The following is a 22,619-nucleotide window of genomic DNA, read 5'->3' as shown; positions in this document are numbered from 1 at the left end:
GGTTAAAAGATTTTTCCATGGTGTTTTAACTTTTTTTCTTCTTTTCTTCTTCTGTTGGGTTTTATAAAAGTCTCAGCCGAGGTTTTTTTTTTATTGCACAAAATGGAAGCACATTCATTGATTCATCATTCATACAGTACAAAACACAATTTTACAAAATAAAATTCAAATATCCCAGGGGAGCATACATAGAACATGCATTTGACACAAAAACATTCATACAAACATACAGCTTTCTGATTAAGGCTTTTAGAAATAGTACAGTGTTTCAATTTGTTTTATTAATATGGGGAAGAAAAGAGAAGATGAGAATTTGCATTTATGGATATAAAATTAGCCAAATATAATGATAAGATTAATTAGGAGATTTTTTTTACTTGAGTCCACATTTTTACTTAAAAGCCAAAAATGATATGTTCAAATTTCAGGCTGAAGTTGGGGGGAATATGTTCTTTGATATAATGTAAACACTTTTTTTCAAACAAGTCTACTTTCAGTACAATCCAAAAAAGATGGTTAATTGTTTGTGAGTTTTCTTTACAGAAGGTAAAGTCAGGATCAATTGTTTTCATGTATCTCAGCATGAATTGATTGGTGGGGTAAAATTTGGGCTTTCTTTTAACCCTTGTGCTATCCTAGGCACTTTAACATTGGGGGTTGGGTCATCTAGACCCACTAGACAGTGCTCTGAACCTTTTTTCTTCAATGATTTGTGATCTTCACTGGTGTCCATGGATTACATGAAATCTTTCCACCTTTATCCACCTTTGTCATGGTAGGGAGAACACGTCAAAGTAAGGATCGGGTCATCTTGACCCCATAGGATAGCACAAGGGTTAAAAGAAACTTCTTTAATCTTAATATTTATCATACATTTTTGAGTCACACTCCAGACTTTTCTCCAAATACTGTAAGGAACAAAACACCTCCAGTAGTTTTTGGCACAGAAATGACATTCTCAGATGACTTGAAATGGTTAACGGCCCCCCGTGACGTCACGGTCAGTAGTCTCGTCCTCCTTCGGCCTCCGCACTTTACCCCGCAGAGGAGCCATTTTCCCGCAAACCCTGCCCCTCCATTCATCCCGCACACTGCCGCCGCCGAGGACGCGCCTGAAGATGGGAAACTGCCAGGTGAGAGTCCTCCTTTAAACCCACAATCCACATCTAAGCGTGAGTTCTCCAAATCAGAAGCGCGACGTCTCACTCTGATCATTTTTTCCGCTCCCGTTTCGGGAAACGTCGGTGTTTGTTCATTTTTTCCGACTTTTCATTCTTTCGTCGTTGTGAATTTCATTTTGTGGAAGGAAGATGAATAAATTAGGATATTTAATAGACTTGTGTTTAGTTTTACATTTTACATTTTACATAGAAGAGACTGAGTGGAATTCATTACAGCCCCGTTACCCCGACAGAGGGATTTATGGGAACGGGGGGAGGGGCTTATAACGCTTTTTTTCTTTCAAAATAAAATCCTAAAAGATTTAAAAAATATAAATGTATTTTTTAAATATTTGTCCTCTGAACTCCGCCTTTCTTAAGAAGACTGAACATTTAAATGCCAGTGAAATGTTGAGAAAACAAAGTCTCCATGCTGCTGCTTTTGTTTTTACTTATTTCCTGTCAAATCGATCCTGTTTCTTCATTGACCTCATCTTTGTGACCCTGATGGGGACCTCTGGCCCCTGAGGCACAGTCGCCCCCGCCCTTCATGCTGTCAGTGGGCGTAATGAAAGCCGTGTGAGCGGCGGACTGTCAGCTGCTTTGTCTCTCCAGCCCACAGTTTTTCCCGCTGAGGACTTTGACGTGGTGGCGGACATCAAGGCCATCCGAAAGGCCTGCAAAGGCCTCGGTGAGTCTCCACCCAGAGGCCGCCGCCGCGTGGGGAGCGTGCTCTCAGGAGTCTTGTCTTTATGTCGACAGGAACCGACGAGCAGGCCATCATAGACGTTCTGGCGAACCGCAGCTGGGCTCAGCGTCAGGAGATAAAACACGCGTACTTTGAGAAGTACGACGATGTGAGTGCTGCTCTTTGCTCTCAAGGCTCCGGACGGCGTTGGGACGGCGTCCTAAGGTGTTATCGTTTGGCTGCAGGAGCTGGTGGACGTCCTAAAGAAAGAACTGTCTGGAAACTTTGAGAAGGCCATCCTCGCCATGCTGGACCCGCCCGTGGTTTACGCCGTGAAGGAGCTGAGGAAGGCCATGAAAGGCCCGGGCACGGACGAGGACGTCCTGGTGGAGATCCTCTGCACGGCGACCAACGCTGTACGCCGTCGAGCACGCCCATCCCCGTCTGCGCGCTCCCCAAGTCTGACCTTCTTCTTTCTCCCCCACAGGACATCGCCATGTTTAAGGAAACTTACTTTCAGGGTGAGCCAGCTTTGAAGCTTGTTCTTCAGATGTTGTGAAGCTCATCAGTCATTACTGATGGAGCGATGACTCATGCATCCTCTGTAGCTCCGCCCACAGTCACACTCTGTTTGTTCACGGCCCATCCGGCCTCACTTCCCATGACCGACGCAGGAAATGCAGCGAGTCATCGCGACCACGTGACTTCTGACGTAACGGAATTGAAAAAACATCAACTAATTATAGAACAAATGATGATCAAGAGTTAAGAGGAAAAATGGACCAAAGGGTTTCATGATACCATCCTTGATAATTCTGATAATTGGATTCTGTGACAAATGTTATTAAAACCAAATTAAGACTGAATTATCATCTTATAGGACTAATAAAATCATATTTTCTTATTAGTTTTGATTAAAATATTGTTTCTGTAGTTATAGTGTTGAAAATATACGACTTCTACAAGTTTCTTACTGCTTTTATTTTGAAATCCCATACTTTTATAGTCTTTAAAATGCATAAACTCTAATTGTTTTACTCCAGATGGAAACAATTTGGTTGAAAAGTTAAAAAAAATAATAAGAAGAAGAATTGCAAAATACAACAACTAACAAAAGTAAACTATAGTTAAAAGACTTTAGACGTCCAAACGAACCTCATGCTCTTAACAAACATCCCTTCAGGCTTGCTGGTATTACTTTTTTTATTTATTTATTGATTTGATTTATTTTGATTAATTTTCCGCAATACAAAAAAACAGAAAAAAAGACCAAAAAATTTACGGTACATGAAAATATCAAATCTACAGGTTAGATTGGAAAATGCTGCTGTCTTCTCGACATAATGACTCCCAACAGTAGATAGACATAAATAGCTGCAGGTATCATGCAGGCTACCATGGAGTCTGACTTGAACATACGGAGGAGTTCATGGTTTAATCCGGGTCACGAGGGAAGCAGGTCGAACCAGGAAACCTCCTTTAATCATTGATGTCAAACTTTCTAGCGGAGATAACTTTCCAGGAAGCGTCCTGATAAGTCCAGAGGAGGCGCAGATGAAAGGAAATGCTAATCGCTCTTCTGTCCCGCAGTGCATGAACGCGACCTGGAGGCGGACATCGAAGGAGACACCAGCGGCGACGTCAGGAACCTCCTCACCCTTCTCCTGCAGGTCAGTGGCCTTGAGTGTGTCGGGTGGAAGCGAGCCGCTGCACTGAAACTGAGCTCACTTTCGCTCAGCTCACTTTCACGCTCGCCGTGGCCTCATGACCTCAGCCGAGGCCGGGTCGTGTTGCTGCGGCGGAACTGAGGCGCTCCTCTTCCTCCAGGGCAACAGGGACGAGAGCTACCTGGTGGACGAGGACCTGGCGGAGCAGGATGCCACGGCTCTGTTTGAGGTACGGTTTGGATTTGAGGGGAAACCTGGTGATGATGCGGAAACTGAGACGTGTGCAAACGCGGGAATGCGCAGGCTGGAGAGGGCCGCTTTGGGACGGACGAATCCACCTTCAGCTACATCCTGGCCACCCGGAACTACCTGCAGCTTCAAGCTACGTTCAAGATATACGAGCAGGTGTGTTTGTGCAGTCCCTGTCTGAACACGAGAGCGCCTGGTCGTGTCGATTACCAGAGAGTCTGCAGGAATGACGGGCGCAACCGGACCTCCTCAGATGCTGATGTCTTCTTCTGCAGCTCTCTGGAACTGAAATCCTGGACGCCATCGACAACGAGACGACTGGAACCCTGAAGAGATGCTACACCGCTCTGGGTGAGGAAGATCTAAGTATCTCATCAGAGCGGGGACGGCGGCGTGCGACCCCGGGGTCCGGGGTCGGGTTTCCCAAGTCCGCGTGAAGACGGTTGTTCTTCTTCTCCTGCAGTGAGGGTCGCCAAAAACCCGCAGCTCTTCTTCGCCAGGCGGTTGCACGACGCCATGAAAGGAGTGGGCACCGACGAGGACACGCTGACGCGCATCATCGTGTGTCGCTCCGAGGTAACCCTGTCAGACATGAGGGGGAGGGGCCTAAAGCATCCTTTGCGTTTTAGCATGAAAGCTGCTATTCATTCCTAGAATGTTTACACAGATTAAACCTTCACCTCAATAAAACGCAGATTACATCTACGTTCGTCTCAATGCTGTTTTTCGCCAAAGGCTAAAAAAGGACATAGTTTCTGCAGTTGTAGAAGCCCCGCCCCCATTCTCCTGCCCACTGCTCAGAGCTTGGAGCAGGGAGGCTGTGGGTCCAGCCAGCATAGTTTCTACATCACAACTAAGCTCTTTTTCATTCGTAATTTTCTTTTTATCCGCTCCTGATTCACAACAATTTGCATTTAGAAATCCTCAGAAATGCAATTATAAGATTAATTTTCTTGTTTTTGTTTATAAGTTGTTAAAAACACCAAAAACACAGTTTTCATCCAAGTTAAACCACATTTTTCTGGGTAAATATACTTTGTTTTGCAAGTTTAAGCCACTTAATGTATAAAAACAAAGGAAAAAGACGATATACTTTATTTTATATGATTGTTCTTAATCATAAATAGACATATTTGAACTCACACCCTACATGACACATTGATATGAGGTTTGTCGAGTAGAGTTTGATTCATTTCTTGCTGCGGACGGAATAATTATGTCCTCTTTGAAAACATCAGATGTTTTCGTTCTAGTATTGACACGTCTTTGACCAACCGTAACTCTTCAATCGTTGGCGCAGTTATCGTAAGTCAGCTGCTTCCTGCGTGGGATTCAAGGCTTAGCGGAGGCGTTCAGGCGGGGGGGGGCACCTGTGGCGTTTATGGGACGAAACGGGATCCCGAAGTTTGTTCTTTTTCCCCACAGTTTGACCTGGAGACCATCAAGGACATGTACCTGGAAAAGTACGACGTGTCGCTGAAAGACGCGCTGCGGGACGAGTGCGGCGGCGACTTCAAGCGCCTCCTGCTGGCCATCTGCCACTGAGAGCAGAAGGGGGGGTGGAGGGGGGGCCGGTGACGCTTTTCACATGGAAAAGGTTAAAGATTAAAAATAAATAAGTGACCTTTTTAATTTAGCACTTTCCTGTAGGTAGAGGCGTGGCTAGAGGTGGGTGTAGGTGGGGCTTGATCACCTGTAGGGTTTTACGGACACTCCTAGAGAAGACCCCCCCCCTGAGTTGTGGTTGGTTCAGTCCATTGTCACCTGTCAGGGTGGTGGACGGTCAGCTTCCCTCCTTTTTAGGACTCTAAACTGATTCTTTTACACGTCTGCATGAACTACAGTTTGTTCATATAAACGTAGGAAGTTCTGAGTAACTTTTTGAATTTTTAACTCTTTTTAGATCTGCAGTAAATTTTTAGAAAACAATTTAGAATTTTATTGGTTTAACTTCCCTCCAGTTTCTGTACAAAGTGTCCATTTATAACTGAGATCATCTCAAAACCCTATAAATAATTTTCATCGGTCCAGATTTTTCCAATAAAGACACTTTATCGTTGGGATTGTTCAGGTGTGCTAAGCCCCTCCCACTCCAGTAAAAATGTCCCAGCATGCCGCAGTCGGCCGGATTGTTTGCGTTCCGCCAAAGTTAACTTTGTGCATTTTTTTTCCACGTAGGAAATTTCAGTTTTTCGTGATCCATGCGTGATTTACGGTTCCTCGGTTGGGAATTCCGCATGTTATGCATACTTTTCATAGTTTATCCGCAATTATTACGTCAATCTTACCTAATTGTGTGTGATTTGTGTCTTTCCACGGCCGTTCCATGTTTGTCTAACTGACGTTTCACGCGTGAAGCACCGATGTATAACTTTTATGTCACGTATACGGCGGTCATATCACGTTCAAATGACATATATGATACACAAGACACTAATGAACTGCATATAAACACCGCAATACTCGGTTTAGGTGTTCTTTGCGTGGTTTAGTCGTCCTCCTTCCGTGGTTTTAACGTGGTTCAATCTGTGAACTTTTCACGTAAAGAACCTCGACGTTTCTCCGTTTCCACGTAGATTCAGGTCTGAACCAGTTTTCGGCCGTGCGATGCGTTCAGGGGGGACCCATTAACGTCACACCGATCCGCTCCGTTAGGTCGGCGTGACGCCGTAGCTTCACCAGGACCTGAAGAGGGTCGTCTTAATTTCTGTGATGTCATCGTTCTTTATGCTGCTGCTCTTCCACGCCGTGGTCATGAATTATGCAAACCCCCACTTGGAGTTTCTGCAGAGTTTGTAAGTCTGGATTGAAGGTCTGAGAGTCGGTGTCATGAAGGATGTGCAAAGGTCGATGAATTCACAGCTGATCGCTCTGAGGCATTTCCTGTTTCCTGTCAATCAAACTATTTTACTATAACTATTCTGTACTACTAAGTCAAAGTACTGCTCACGTTTTATTTTCCACACATTGTATTTAATGACTAACAGAGTAAATTAATATAAATATTGGGGGAGTTGAGTGTCTTCAGTAGCGTGTCTATTATAATTAAAAATAACACCGTAGTTTTTCCACATGTAATGTTGTTTCTCAGTATAGCAGCAGATACTTTACTGTCTGTAGCCAAAATATATTAAAGATTTCTAACCCAACTTCTTGTAAAGTTGGTAGTTGCATCATGCTTTTAATATTAAAACCTGAAAAAAGTTTTTAATGTTTCAGTGTTTGTCCTGGATGTGTCCAACCATTATAAAGCAGAGTTGAGGGTTCTATAGTCACATAAGAATCACAAACCTTGATCTCTGAAGGAACAAATACGTAGTGGTTCATTATTTTTTTTATAAAATATAGATCACACATGTCAAACTCAAGGCCCGGGGGCCAAATGTGGCCCCCCATGTCATTTTATGTGGCCCCCGAAAGCATAAAAGTTTTTGATTTCTTAAAATAAAAAAATAAAAATTGGTGTGTATTTATTCATATCTAGGGGGAATCTGACTTGAAATATCAGATTGGGCAACTATACATCAGGACTTAAACACTGTCCATATAATCTAACCTGACAGAATCTAATTGAAAAGGATTTATGTTAGAGGAACAAGCAAACATGTTTTCTATGCAACTGTAATTGTCCCTTTCAAAAGTTACTACAAATACATAAATTAGTTGTTTAACATTTAGGAGTAGTTACGTTTATTTTTCATAACATTTAGTTACATGTATAAGTTATATCTGGCCCTTTGAGGACAGCTGCTATGCAGATGTGGCCCTTGGTGACAATGAGTTTGACACCCCTGATATAGATGTTTATATCACACCTGACTTCTGTCTATTTCTGCTTTTATTAAGTGTAACATTTTACTTTCATTTTGCCAACTTGTTAATGGAACAAACCACCTGCTGGTCACTTGATGAACTGACCTGGCTCCAGCTTCCAGCTTTTATTTTGCAAACCAGCCTCAAACAGGAAGTGTGTCATAACCATCCCGAGTTCCTGAAGAAATCGCTGCTTCTAGATGCAGCTTTGCATCTTCTGGTTCAGCAAGAACATGATATGACGTTCCGCTTACCTGGAGGAACTTTCAGAAATACTGGCTACGGCCGTTTTTATGCTTCGAAAAATCTTTTCTCATCTGTTTCTGTTGATTGGTTTATTTTAGGCAAAAAAACAGAACAAAAACAAAAATCATGGAAGATAAGAAAAAGCAGGCATAAACACACATTTCTTTATTTTAGTTATTTATGACCATAAAATTCCACTCCGATCATCTTTTAATCTATTTTCTTCATCTCAAATACGACCTCTGCTCCTGATTCACATAAAGAAATAAACAAATGTAATTTTGAGCTTAATTTTCTTTATAAATGTCTTCCATCATCAGAGAAATGCCAAAAGAACATATCAAAAACACAATTTTTTACTGCAGTGGGTCTTTACCTAGGTTTGACATATCTATATATAAACATGTTTGCCTTTTTCATCTTTCTTTCGTTTATTTTAATGGTTTATATAAACATATTTGAACTCTTTTCTTTTTTTAGCCTTTTCTTTATTTCTCTTCCTTTTTTGTTTTAACAAATGTTGAATCTTACGACCACCATTAAAATGTTTTTCAAGTTTTAATAAAGAAAATTACTCTGAAGTTTAAGTGTTTATTCTGCTGTCTTTAATGCCTGAAATGATATCAGGATCATTTCAGGAAACATTTTTTGTTTCGTGTTTTCTTGTGATGGGAGGAGGAGTCTTAGACGGACACGCCCCTTTAATAATACCGCTACCTTGTTGCCTTCTCAGCAACTCGGAAATTTAAGCTCCTCCCCAGTCCTTTATGAGTTTGATTTAGTCCGTCATGATAAGTTTAAGATTCATGCAGGATTAAATCATCCCACAAATTTATGTTATAAGAAGATATAACATAATTTGTTTAAGTTAGAAGAATACAATATACTTTTTAGACTGAACAAATTCATTGTAAATTGGTTTATTTAAAATGTAAAATTATTAATAGTTTCTTCCTTCTAACCATGAAAACCAGTCGAATAACTGTTATTGTAATGGGTTTCAAATTTCCATGCAGCCCATGAAGGCAGCGCCGCTGTGCTACGTGGCTCCGCCCCTCTCCCAGAGAAGCATGTTAGCGGCATTTTTCCGCTCGTCTCCGCTGGTTCTGCTAAGAAACTCGGCGTTTCCGTCGACCGGAGAGTCCACCTGAAGGAGGCAGAGCCGCCGAACCGCCGCTGGACTCCCCCGGAGGTGCTGATTTCACTCTCTGTCCGTCCTTTTCATCCGGTTCTGCTGGTAACCGCTTGTCGTTAGCATCCATCTTGAGCTAATAAACCCACAGAAATGAAAACCGCTCTCGTTGTAGATTCGATTTCCCGGGGAGGGGGTTTGAACCTGTGATGTGACGCTAATACAAACAGTAGACGGGTCGCGGACTGTGCGTCAGGTCTAGAAAGAGGGTTCGAACCTGTGTTAGATGTAAAAGCGTGCTTCTCCGCTTTGATGAGTCAGCAGTTTCTCTCTGCTGATTTGGGGACGTAAACACAGATTTCTGCTCCGGTTTGAATCCAGGTGTGTCAGAAACGCTTCAGGTAAAAGGTAAACAAAGATGTCTGGTTCTTCCAGAGACCTGACATGATGTTTGTGGAGCTCCACACTGACAAAAAACATCTAGACTTTTAGCTTCTTGTTATCATTGGTGCAGTTTATTGGTTGAATGCTATAAATCATTGTTTTCCTGGTTCTCTTTCTCTCTTCTAGCATCTTCCTCCATTTTTTTTTGGTGCCTACAATTTTTCAGCTATTCTAATTATTCAACTATTCAAGTGTTCCGCTCTTTCATCTTTTTCCAGCTATGACTTTTGGTCTTTTAAATCCTTGAACTTTACCAGATATTCCAGGATTTCTGTCTCCATTGAAATAAATGGGGAATCCTTGGTGCAGAAGCTCGCCAATTGTTACCCTTTAAGTTTCATTTTCATTCAGCAACACAGCATTCAACCCTGCAGATTCTCCTTCTAGGAAAACATGCGTTACTGTTCGCCTCAAGAGTTTCTGGACTTCAGCGGAACAGCTGAGTTCTTGTAGACGCCGTTAATCAATCTCAGCCTTTCCTGACCTTTGACCTCACAGCTTCACATGCATCCAGACATCTATCCTCCTTGGCCTCCGGAGCAGGTTCTACTCTTCCTACCATGTTCATTTGATTTAGATTTGAAATCAAATAAGAATAATACACAAAAACATTACAATCATCAGGTATTGACGTATCAAACTGAGGATAATTAGACATAAAACTGAATATATGCAGATTATGTTCATTAGAAAAATCCTGAATATGATTAAAAAGTAAAATAGACAAAACATTGTTTCAAAAATCTTCATAGCATCAATTGATCAAGTATCAAAAGTTAAAAATAGGTGCAAATTATGGTTCATTAGGAAAAATCATGAATCAGTTTTTCACTTTTTGGAGCAAGTGAAGTAATATCATTAGAAATCAATCAATTTAAGCAACTTTAATAATTGATTAAGCTTTTTTTCTATTGTTATAATCGGGTAATGCTGTGAAATAAAAGGTTTGTTTTCCATCTTCTGCTGATTAACAGCCGTTCTTCTGGTTTAACAGAGTTTATATTCTCTTCGCGTTTATGTCTGCAGACAGTAGATTCAGGTCCTTCAGCTGATATCAGCGGCGCTGAAAGTTGAGGTCAAGTTGTCTGCAGGTCAGAACTCTGCTGAAAACCAGGGTCACTTCCGACTTTTGGAGCAGATCCCAGGCGTCTCATTTCTTGAAATTATATTCGACTCTTTGATTTATTATTGCACGTTGGTTCAGACGTCCGTGATCAAACACTTCTCAAAGTCCTTCGCGTTGCTCACGACCAGAACCTTGGAGTGGTTCGACGTAAATCCTGCAGCCTTTAACCCAACTAAAGCAGAACATGGAAAACATGAACCCTAAAAAAGAAAAACACGTCAAAGTGAATTTAAAAAGCTCAGATTCTTATCATGACTCGTCGTTTTCTGTTGATGCTGGACGCCGTGGCTCATAACGGTGGACGCCTCGGGCATGAGCGGCTTAATGAATGACGTCGGTCTTTATTATCTTTGTGCTATTGAGTACAAAGGTTGGATCACTCCTCTCTGCCATGGTTGGAAAATAAAGCATTCTTTACCGTTAACGGCATTAATCAGTCACGAAAAAGCCGTCTCACCTGAACAGGTGTGGAGAGCTGAAGCTCGGCAGCAGCTGCGTTTGTGGACGGCAGTCGGGGAAAGCCTCAGGTCTGAGCGGCGGCTGGTTTAGTCTCAGGAAAACATGCATTACTGTGGAAGAAGGCCGTCCTAAAGGACCAGCAGGTACGCTGACCTGGAAGACCTGTTTCTGCCACTTTGAGGCACTTTTCATGAAATGTTTTGATGATTGAAGCTGCTTCCTTTGTGCTGAGTGACTCAAGGAACTTTTAGTAAAAATAGATAAAATAAAAATTGTACTTCTGGAAAGTTTCTCAGCAGGTTTACTTTAGATTGAAGATGGAAAGCCAGTTCTCCCACTGTCTGTTGGAGTTCACTTTATTCCCTGAATCATTTAACACTGAAGAAAAAACAAACGTTCAATTCATTATTATTAATATTATTATTATTATTAGAACACTTTTAAAGAATATCTGGTAATATGACTGTTGTGCATCACAGATTTACTATGTAAACAAGTGGAAGGTACTTCTTTGTAAAAAAAGAAAAAGAAACAAATAAAAATTAAATGATGTCCCGGAGCTGCGATGGAGAACTTTTTTTTTTTTTTAAATGACCACCTTAAAGTCACAGAATTTACGAGACAAAAGTCATAACTGTTAAATGACGAGATGAGATGAACTCTTGTCCACGCCGCCGATGCGATGGAGGACATCAGCTCTCCTCGGTCAAGTGGAAACAGTGGTTGCCTTGGAAACCGCACATTAGCCCACACCCCGATGTCTCGTCTTCCTTGTCTTTGGTTTTTTTTTTTTCACGCGACGTAAAAATGTGTTTGGCTAAACGTTAACATAGATGCGTTTGTGGAGGTCAGCGTGGACACGGTTCTTTGTTCCAACCTGGTGTGAGGTTCTAGCAGCAGCTTTGATGGTTCCACCAAGCCTGAGACGTTCAGTCATACGACCAACTCAGCAGTGATTCCATCCATTTGTTCACTTCCAAAGTGATAATAATCCAATCTGATCTGAAGGAGACAATAAATGAACTCTCGTGTTTATTTATTCCATAATGAGCAGAAACTGCCATGTCAGATCTGGAGGTTTTATTTTATCAACTACTTATTTAATAAATATCAAAAACTCTCAATTTAATTTTACTCGTAGTTCCTGATGAAGTTTTTCATGCAGTGGTTGAACGTTTGAAAATGACGACAACTGAAGGTTAATGTTGAGTCAAGTTGAACAAAATCCAGAGTTTATCAGTTTAGGGTTCCCTCAGGACTTTCCTGGAGTCCAGTGGCCTCCTTCAAAATAAAGTTTCCTCAGTGAAAATACATTATCAACCTCAAAACAGAGTGCTAGACCATCTATTTGCATGTTTTCCATCAATTTAAGCCAAATATCTGCTAAATTCTGCTGTTGGACATTCTGCTTTTATTTTGAAATTTGAGATGTTTTTTCTTGTTTCCCAACAGCAGATTTTGTTTAATGAAACTTTTTTCTTTCCGTCTGTTTCTGACCATCTTGGTGGTTCATTTTTAACTGCATCTTCTGTTGCAATCCAAATGAAAATTGTGTTTTTTGCCGTCTTCCTGTGACATTATTCTAATGATGGAGGACATGGAGGAAGGAAATTAAGATTGAAATTTGCCTTTCTGAGTTTCTCTTCATTCAAATCGCTGTGAATCAGGAGCAGACGAACACATTTCGTATGAAAAAGTGATATAAATGAACTAGGAACGCGTTGGAAATGGCACAAAAGACGGTGGGACTTTTAGTGTGAAAGAATCTGAGAGATGGAGCTGGTTGATTGATCTGTCATCCCCGCTCAGGTGTGCAGAGATGTCGTCCGTGTGGCAGCAGGAGCCGTCGGCGTACTCGCCGTGCGTGGAGATCGACTCGAGCTCGGTGAGGACCAAGGAGCGGCTGGGCTCGCCGTCCTGGCTGAAGCAGGAGCAGGACGAGCTGCGCGTCATCAAGTGGGAGAGCTTCCCCTCCGACGCCGTGCAGGACAACACCCCCAGCAGCGCCGCGTCCGGTGAGCGCCGCCGAGGCCGCGGCACGCCGTCTTCTCTGCGCCGTTGTGACGTGTCTGTCCTCCCGCAGCCTCGCACGGCGAAGGCCTCCCGCCGAGGGTGCTGCTGACCATCACCAAGCTGCAGTGCATGCTGGAGAGCAAACAGGAGCGCATCGCCGCGCTGGAGAGGCAGGTGGAGGACCTGATGCAGGACCGCAAGTTCCTGCGCAGCCAAATCGAGAACCTCACGAGCAACCGCGGCGTGCCCACCTTCACGCCGGCGATGGAAGGTCAGCTACTGCGGCAAAACCGGAGATGCCGCCAATCCGCCTGATCCTGAATACCACTGTGTGTGTGTGTGTCCCCCCCCCCCCCAGCCCCCAAACCCAGCAGGGCGCCGCATCCGGAGAACAAGTCCCGGAAACGGGAACGGGCCTCCTCCAGGTCCTCCAGCAGCGACGGCAGCAGCTCAGAGGAGTCCGAGTCTTCCCAAGTGTCCGCGGCCTCCAGCGACCACCGGAGGAAGAGGCACCACAAGGACAAGAAGAAGAAGAGGAGCAAAGACTACAGCAGGAAGAGAGGTGAACGCCAGGAAGAGGAACGAACTGCACATAAAAATCAAAACCCTTCCCAGAGTTTACTATTTCAAAAACAAACAAATCCAGTAAACGTGCTGCTCGTCTGTTCAAGCAAATGCTGAACCATTCTAGAAAAACATACTTTAGGAACCACAAGATGAACAGGTCAGATCAGTTCCTAACCTTTCATCTGAAGTTCTTCTGCAGTCCAAATTAAAAATCTGCTTCTTTAAAAAAGAAAATAAAGGTGTTAAAGAAGACAATATAACCAGAAAAACTACATTTTTAAAGATTAAATAACGTTCTCTGCTGCTTTTTTTCAGCCACCGGCGTCCAGTACGTCATCCATCGCTACAAACAAGTCCTCTCCGCCTTCGTCAAGAAGAAGAGCATGAGCGAAGCCTTCCGCCATCTGGGAATCGACCGCAACACCATCGCCAACACGGCATCCATCGCCGAGCTCCACCTGGCCGGCAAAGACATGGTTCCCCTGGTGGGGATGTTTCGCCAGGGAGAAGAGACTCTGGTCAGCTACGCCCAAAGGTGCACGCTGGTCATCGACAGCGACGCCGAACTCTCCAGGAAAATAGAGCAGATGAAAGCCAACGGCGAGCTTCTGCCCATCTCTGGGAAAAGGTCCAGGGCGCTGCATTCTCACCTGCAGTCACTAGGGGGCGGGGCAGACAGCATTTTGATAGGTTGATAGAACAATGGAATGACATTGTTTGGAAAGGACTCCTCTGCTCTTTTCTGAAAATGCACATTTCTATCTGTAAAAAAAATCTTTTTTAACATTTTAATTTGTGTAGGAGTAGAAACGCCCACTAGATGGCAGCACCACCTAAATCTGAAACAAGCCCAAACCATTTGCCATTTTATTTTAAACTGCTAGAGGTGGGGGGGGGGGGGGGGGGGGGTATTTGTTAGACCTATTCAGTGACTTTTTTGCGCTCCCAAGTGATCTGCTGAACTATAAACTGCTAAACCAACAAATGAGATGTTTTCTGTTGTGTAAATGAAGAAAATCTTTGAGAAACTCTCCCCACGGAGGCCGCCGCGTCCTGGAAGGGCTTCCCTTTTCGGATGGAGACCCGTCCTGGCCTGATGGTAAGTGTCAGTGCGACGCGTCACCGTTTCCCGCTCTTTTCTGTTCTCCCAGAGTGACAAATGGCTCGTGCCGAGTCATTACGAGGTCTGCTCCCGTGCGGTTTCTCTTTGCCCAAGACTGTCAGTCTCAATCCCACGCTGCCTGTCTCCTCCGCCCCCCACCCCTCTGTGTTATGAACTCATTCAGTCATTTCTCATCATTCCTTCTTCTTCTTTGTTTCGTCTTTTCAGCTCAAGCTGAGGAGGAAGTGTGGTGCTGGCGGTAGGAGAGGGACGGGCGCACGCTGGTCTGCTCGCCGTCCCGACCTTCCATTTCCAATCTCCTGAGGCATGTCCCTTCTGCCCCCCACCACCTCTACCCCCACGTCCAGGTTGAATGGTTTTCCGCAGAAACGCTGATTGTGAGGTACGAGGTGTTCTGGAAGCTTCATTCCCGCTCAGGCCTCGCCGGTCGGCGCGGTGCAGCTGCAGACCCTCAGGGGTGGAAGCGCAGAATTTGGTGGTAATGAGTCGGCGTGGTGCAGCTCACGGAGACCGGGAAGGGGGCCTAATGGAGCCTGAAGCTGCTTCCCCTCCTCCCTCCGCTCTTTTGGCTGCGCTGTGAGGCCAGCTGGGACTCCATTTTGTGCCTTTTTCTGGCTGCAGGTGCCACGTCACCGATGAGGCTCAGAACTCCCTCCGCCTCCTCCCGGCCCACCTTTGTTTTTCCTGACCTTGACAAAAAGAGCAGCTGGACTGTTCTGGCGCCGAGCGGCTCGTAATAACCACCAATCACAGCCTTAATGAAGCAAGTAAATGTGTTCAAAGTGAGCGAACTTTGGTGAGGGATTAGGAAGGACTGGAGCTCCGACTGGCCCGTGTGGAGAAACAGCTGCTGGAAGATTGTGAAATTAGGAGTTATTTTAATCCTTTACTCTTAGTTCAATGTAAACATGAACAACAAGATTGTTAAATGTCAGAAAACCCCAAAACAGGGATACGAGCCCACTTTGCTATAGGAAAATGGAAAAACACGGATGGATGTTCTCCCCCGGCATTCCAAAAAAGGAAGTAGACTGTTTCTGACTCCAAGAAGGCAAAATCCCACAGACCTCTATAGAGAAATAAACAGCTCATTCTATCATAGTGAGAGTTATTCAAGTCATAAACTGACCAATCAGATGCCTGTGTAAAAGTAGGTGGAGCCTGCTGGCCCCCGCATCCAACATTCAAAACCTTTGGCGGGTTCTCCTGATTCCGCTTTCAAGTGGTAGGGGTGTGGCCTTACAACAACTTCCCTCCTGATTGGATAGAGTGGTTGCCATAGAAACCGCCATAGACTCTGACCAATCGCTGCTTACTGACGTCGTCTGGCTCCAACATGGCGGCGTTTACTTCTCAAAACTGGCGACTGGATTGACTTCAGGGGGTAAACTATTTTCTATAGATGACGTCACGCTGAAGCTACACTGTTTTCTAGTACAGTTGGAAAAGCCTTGGTGTGAAATGTCGAAGCGGTGTCAATCTGGTTCATCTCGCTCCAGGCCTTTTCCTTCACAGTCCGATTCCGATACGAAAGACTTTGTGTCCTAAGATTCCAGTCGGACATAAACGGCAGTTCACTTCCATGAATTAAAGGGACGCCATCCATAAATCGCTACAAAATCCAATTCCCTGATTGGTCAAACTTGAAACTGGTTTAAACGCGTGTTCAGTGGATGCGCGTTTTGTACATAGAGCCTGAAAAAACGGTCGTAAGAACTCGCGTAGCCACGCATGGACGTGAGAGTTTTGAACGCGGAAGTACGTAACGCGTGAGGACGCGGACTTGGAAGTGTGAACGTAGCTTCACTCGCTCCAGTTCTCACATACAGTAGGTGGTGGTCACCCGCTCTACAAGGGTCATCTGGAAGTCCTGGTCCAGTCCAGGTTCGGCACGCCGTGACCCCACACAGCATTGGTGGTGGTTGGAGGCTCCGGAGGTCAACAGAAAAACCTGACGTCTGTCTGGAGGGCCAACCCACAGACGTGGGGGGGGCTTTGAGGAAAGGTTGGTGAAAGACTTTTGGCAGAAGCGTTTGCCTTCAGGCGCAGAAGCTCTCCTCCTCATTATGAGTCTGCTAACAAAACCAGCAGAGATGCTAATCTGAAACCACGCAGCTCCTCTGCCGCCACATCCACACGTCTGAGTTGCTGCTGCGCTCCATCTGGCTGCTGCTGATAAGAATTTATTGGGGGCTGCTGGATGATAGTCCTGCAAGCTTAAGAGCGCGGGGGGGGGGGGTTACACTGGAAGAGTCAGCCAGCAGGATCCTGTAAAGCGCCGGCTCGCCGTGGTCGGCTGCAGGGCGCGAAGCCGCTGTCACTTCGTTCCTGCTAAAACAAAGATGGCGGCGGTCGGTCGGCACATGTGAGTCACGGTGCGCCGGCAGCTGACAGCGAGTCTGGGCGCACACAAAGGAGCCCCACCCTCCAGTGCTTCTCGGCAGTGACGCACGCCGTCTTCTGCTGACAACAAACCATGAGGGTCTTTACGTCATCGAGGCGACCAGGCTGTGACGCCTTCGCCGCCTTCGTCACGCTGTGGACTCAAACGGCCGCCCTTTCTTCTGCTCAAACACACCGGATCCGGCTGCAGACCTGGTGGTGGGTCACGGACATCTGGTTACTGCAGGAAAACTCCAAAGAACTACAAACATGGAGGCGGGAACACGTTCAGTCTTTCATGGTCTTTTCTTATAGCAGCATCTAACCAGGGCTCCTCATTTTCCTTCAGGCACAAAAGCGTGCGAGGAAACGAGAATAAAAGCCCCCCAAAAAGCTAATTTGTGTTTGGAAAATGATTTTTTAAGTAGAGTTTTACAGTCATCTTTAAAAGTAATACAAGAAGATTTCTGGAATAATTAACGTTGATCTTTAATCCAAAGGTTTTCCTTCAGAACTGGATTTTAAGCTTGTATTGGTCTATTTTTTACTTCCATCGTAGTTCCTCTCCTGAGGGTTCTTGAGCTGCAGTCTGTGGTTTGCTGACTCGGTGTCGTCCTGATCCGGTTCTCTGGATCCCCTAGTCTCCCTGACGATGTGTTTAAGGAGAAGCTTCTCTGAGGTTTCTTGTGTTTTTTGTGAAAAACAGGCCTTTTTTGTTTTTCCTGAAGACCCACTCTAATGAAAATAGTGTTTTGAGTATTTTTTAACATGTTCTCATAGCATTTCTGACGATGGAGGACATGTATGTAAAAAAATTCAGATTCAAACTGCATTTCTCAGTATTTCGACCAAAAAAGAATAAGTGGTCTTTTTTCCCAGCCGCAGCGTTAATCAATTCTTCTTGTAACCGTCTTTTATGTTCGATTCCATAGTTTAGGCTCAAACAAATGGAACCATTATCATCCCCCTTTGAGGATCTTCTCATCTATTTTCAAAGCGTCCTCAGTCGTCTTTTAATTCAGGTTATGACGTTTTTAGACTAAATTCTAAAGCCTGGGTCGTCTTCGAGGACACAGTTTCTGCAGAGCAGCAGGAGTTCATGATAAATTCACCTCTGAGTGGTGGGCGGGACTGTTGGCACAGCAACGCCGCCCCCCTTCCCCTCCCCATTACTGAGAGCTTGGAGCAGGGAGCCTGAGGCTCATCCAGCATGGTTTCTATTCTTTTTGCTTTATCTGCTTCTGATTCACAACGATTTAAATGAAAAAAAGGTTAACTTTCTTTATACATGTATTAAATTATGGGGGAAAAAGCTTCAAAATTAAGATTCTTGTTTTACATGAATAATCGTTCAAACAAGATGCATTGTGGTCTGTATTCACACTAGACTTCTGGGAAATTTTCAGGGCACTGGATTTTGCAATCGTCGATGCGGACACCCCAGAAAAAGTGTTGAATGCGCTTTATAGTGAAGGAATTCCTAGTTTAAAAACACTTTCCCAGAATCCAGTGCAGTATTGTAGTTTTTCCACGGCGCCTGCACTGCTCTGCAAAACCTCTTCAATGATTAGTATGAAAGCAGTGATCCGTATTTTAGCCTTCAAAGCTAATTTATTAGCATCCGTGTTTTACTGGGAAACTGCTGTACAGCTGTGATCTACTCCCAAAACTTGGATTAGGGTTTTGTAAAGGTTTGTCGTCATGTTGTGTCACTTTGTTGTGTATTCATTATTCAAAACAATACGTATCTGTTAGGACAACATTCCCTCGAGTTTCAGTGCAATGAAGTGACTCAAAGCTGCATTTATGGTTTCCTCACAGGCTGCCATAAATCATCTGCTGGCAGCATTGTGCTGCCATCAAGGTGGGTGGGTGGGTGGGCGTGGGGGTCTGCCAGCATCGTTGTAATGTAACCACTGGTTTGTTCACACAACACTGTTCCAAAGTGAGCGACGCCTTTTACCTTTCTACATTTTTTTCGATTAAGAAAATGTAGTTATTTGCAGTTTTTCCACTTCATGAAGGCTTTTGACCAAAGTCAATGACCTCTGAAAGTTTGACCCCAATCAATTTGTAATCAGTAGAAAAAGGAAGAACTTGCCTTTGTCCATCCATCAATTACCTGGAGCCGCTACTCCCAGCTACTGTTGGGAGACGGCGGGGTTCACCCAGAGCAGGTCGTGATCCATCGGGGGGCCCCACAGAGACAGACCACTGAACCAAAGGGACCATTCAGAACCAACATGAACCTATGGAGCATGTTTTTGGAATGTGGGAGAAAAGCCATGAGGAGAACCTGCAAACTCCAAAAACCAGGACCGGGATCTTTCTGTGAGGTGAGAGTGCTAACCACTACCCCACCGGGCCGCTCACAATTGTACGTGGAAAACAAAAGGACCTTGATTTCATTGCGGTGTAAGAAGCCCCCTGTTTCAGTGAGGCGCCCCCCCCATTCCGCTCTGGTAGTTTTAACCAATGAGTGATGTCGCTAGAGGAGACACGCCCGCCAACGGCGGCGGAGCGCGACGCCCGCCAACCGGCGGCGGCGGAGCGCGACGCCCGCCAACCGGCGGCGGCGGAGCGCGACGCCCGCCAACCGGCGGCGGCGGAGCGCGACGCCCGCCAACCGGCGGAGGCGGAGCGCGACGCCCGCCAACGGTGGCGGCGGAGCGCGACGCCCGCCAACGGTGGTGGCGGTCGCCCGCCAACGGTGGCGGCGGAGCGCGACGCCCGCCAACCGGCGGCGGCGGAGCGCGACGCCCGCCAACTGTGGCGGCGGAGCGCGACGCCCGCCAACTGTGGTGGCGGTCGCCCGCCAACGGGGGTGGCGGAGCGCGACGCCCGCCAACGGCGGCGGAGCCCACATGACAATGCTTTTAGTGGCATCTAAGTAGCTTTTATATCATTTATATATGTTTATACATATAAATATAGATAAATATTATGTATATATATATGTATATATATATATGTATATACATCATTTGTTGTTAAATAAGAGAAACAGTCAGCCTTAAAAGTTCAAACTTTAATGAAAAATACATAGTTGCAGGACTTCCTACAAATAAAAAGATATTACAAAGAACTTTTAAAAATATTTTTAAACATGGAGAAGTTTAAGACATCTTTGACATGTAATTTAAATTACATAGAAAAGCCCAACAATAAGTCAATATAACTAATAAATAAATAAGTAAATAAATGATAATAACAATGTTAAATAATAAATAAATATTAAGTCAACAAAAAGTCCAAAAGTTAACAATAGATTTACTGATTCATGTAAGTGATCTATTTGGTTTAAAACAGATGCTATGGTTCTGGGTTTCAAGCGAACAGTCTGCCTCTTATCAAAATGTATTTCTACAAAATGTTTTGAACATAGCCAGACTGTATTGCTAGTTGGTACCACAGTGATCCATCTGGGTTAGCTCTTTTTTTTTTTTGCTAAGGCCCACTTTCTCCTTAAGTCTGAATCCAACCTGCAAGAAAAGTTCAGTCACTGAGTCAGAAATGTATAAATCTATGTTACTATAAGCCTAGTCCTAGTATACTGTATATAGGTCTAACACAATAAAGTTTACATTTATGTCAACAGCAAATAATACGTACATCATGCAGCATGTTGATAATAGCCCTGCAGCATCATGCATGTCAACATGTGTTCTGAAGCCCCTGCAACATTAAAAGAAAAAGATTTGTAGTACCTACCTGTGAAATGTTATGCCTTCCTCCTTCATGGACTAACTTCTCTGTTTTTTGCAGTTGAAACCCGCACAATGAAGTTGCATTTTGTAAAAAATGTGTTCACATGCATGCACTGCAGCATTAACTTGACCTCACCAAGATGGCGGTAGTCTCCTCCCATGAAGAACCACGTGATGTCTCCTCTAGCGACAGAACTCATTGGTTTTAACATATGCAGATCATCACAGGAATTTTTCCTCACCTTATTTTATGCTTAGAATTTTAAAAAATCATCACCTTTTACATCACACAACACATTAATGCGATCCCATAGTTCTATTGAATCTCGTGAGGAGAACTTGCAGCTGAAAGCAACTTTGCCTTTGGAGGGTCAGTTAGAAGATTCAGACAGTGGAGGGGGACCGAATAAAAATGCAGAAGTGTGAAGCTGCAGGGTGGGCCGGCGCCGCGGAGCCCCACGCATGTATGCAGGCGCGGAGATAATAGCCTAATGATCTTTCTATCAACTGCTCGGGCCTCACTGGCTCATGACAGCCCACGTAACACAGCTGGGACGGTCACGGCCCAGCGCCCCGCCACAATGGCAGCCAGTCATTGACGCCAGTCGCAGGCCTGTCAGGTATTCACGCCACGCGCCTTTGGCACAAAAGCCTCATCAGCAGCCTGATTCAATCAGTCCTCACAGACGGAGGGACTCGCTGATCTGTGGCAACGATCGGAGCGTGCCTCCTTAAATCTCCTTGAAGGGATCTCTGATCCCTCCTGACCCTGGGGTTGATATTGATCCCACACAGAGAGGATCAGAACTGCTTTACTGTCAATGCACTCTGTAAAATATACAAACAATGGCCTTAAGTTTAGAATCATAATTGTCTTAAGATGTCAAATTAGTATTTTTTACATTTTTGACTTGGATGTAATCTATGGCTTCCTCCTCTCTGATCTCAATGATCATTCCTTTGAAGAAAACCATCATTTACAGTCTGTCAAAGCCTGAACCCCAAATCCTGAAACGAGGAGCGTGAGGAAGAGGACGAGGATTACTGGATCGTGTAACCGTCCTGTCATGAGGTGAGAGATTTGAGTGCTGCAGGAGTCTAAGCAGATGAGTCTTCACGGACGCTCGGCGCCTGCAGAGCAGGATGCAGGTTAGCCGTCAGAAAATTAAGCCTTTTAGCTGCTTATGCAACACATCATCTTTGCTGGGTTCCTGCAGACTGACGAGGTCCCACCAGAAACAGAAGAACCGGGTCGCAGCAACATGCTGACATGCATGTCTTTGATCATCTAGGATTTAGGAGAAACATGGAAATAACAGCAGTGTCTGAAGCTATTCTTGATGATAGTCTTTTTAAGCTTTCTAACAATGATCAAAAGGGATTTTTTACAACCAATTTCTTGTAGTTTTTCAGGTGTCAGACTATAGAAAATGTCTTGAAGACGTCAGGAATCTACATAAAACAAACCCTGACTCTTTCATCGAAATTTGTGAACACAGGTTTCAGGATTTCGGATTATTTATCTTTATGATTTCTACTTTTTGAGCTGTAATGTGGAGGAAGTAATAATTTGATCCCTTACTAATTTTGCCCATTTTAAAATAATTTGACAGTCTGTCATCCTATGATCATTAGAACAGTGGGAGAAAATCAAAAGATTAAAAAATTTCTATACTTTAATTGCATTTTATAGAGGGATAAAAGTATTTGATTCCCTACTAACCCGTCACCTGAATGACCCCAAGAACACCTTTCCCACTGTTAAGCATGGTGGAGGAAACATTATGGTTGGGGGGGGCGTTTTTCTGCTCAAGGCTACTTTATCGGGAGGATGGGCGGAGCC

At 44.4% G+C, this 22,619-nt stretch overlaps 2 protein-coding genes across 3 annotated transcripts; both read left to right on the top strand.

Moving 5' to 3' along the window:
- The first annotated feature begins 1,001 nt into the window (after window positions 1-1,001).
- On the top strand, window positions 1,002-6,970 carry LOC101169498 (annexin A13). Its single transcript, XM_004081176.4, has 11 exons — window positions 1,002-1,133; window positions 1,776-1,851; window positions 1,923-2,017; window positions 2,094-2,264; window positions 2,336-2,369; window positions 3,439-3,518; window positions 3,676-3,744; window positions 3,819-3,920; window positions 4,040-4,115; window positions 4,228-4,340; window positions 5,190-6,970. Exons 1-11 carry the CDS (start codon window positions 1,119-1,121, stop codon window positions 5,307-5,309), a joined length of 951 nt encoding a protein of 316 aa, XP_004081224.1. The 5' UTR covers window positions 1,002-1,118; the 3' UTR covers window positions 5,310-6,970.
- Window positions 6,971-8,838: 1,868 nt separating this feature from the next.
- LOC105356707 (coiled-coil domain-containing protein 106-like) lies at window positions 8,839-17,467 on the top strand. 2 transcript variants are annotated; one of them, XM_011489092.3, is made up of 7 exons: window positions 8,853-9,015; window positions 10,991-11,127; window positions 12,794-12,999; window positions 13,068-13,268; window positions 13,356-13,559; window positions 13,880-14,663; window positions 14,895-17,467. In XM_011489092.3, the coding sequence occupies exons 3-6, from the start codon at window positions 12,804-12,806 to the stop codon at window positions 14,257-14,259; spliced, it is 981 nt and encodes a 326-aa protein (XP_011487394.1). In that variant the 5' UTR covers window positions 8,853-9,015; window positions 10,991-11,127; window positions 12,794-12,803; the 3' UTR covers window positions 14,260-14,663; window positions 14,895-17,467. The 2 variants fall into 2 exon arrangements, with proteins under 2 accessions (XP_011487392.1, XP_011487394.1); XM_011489090.3 differs by lacking the exon at window positions 10,991-11,127 and having other exon boundaries at window positions 8,839-9,015.
- Window positions 17,468-22,619: the final 5,152 nt, after the last annotated feature.

The sequence above is a fragment of the Oryzias latipes genome, chromosome 20 (assembly GCF_002234675.1).
Source record: "Oryzias latipes chromosome 20, ASM223467v1".
NCBI classification, from domain to species: Eukaryota; Metazoa; Chordata; class Actinopteri; order Beloniformes; family Adrianichthyidae; genus Oryzias; species Oryzias latipes.
Note: the sequence above shows the minus strand (reverse complement) of the source record. Positions and strands in the feature narration are given on the sequence as shown.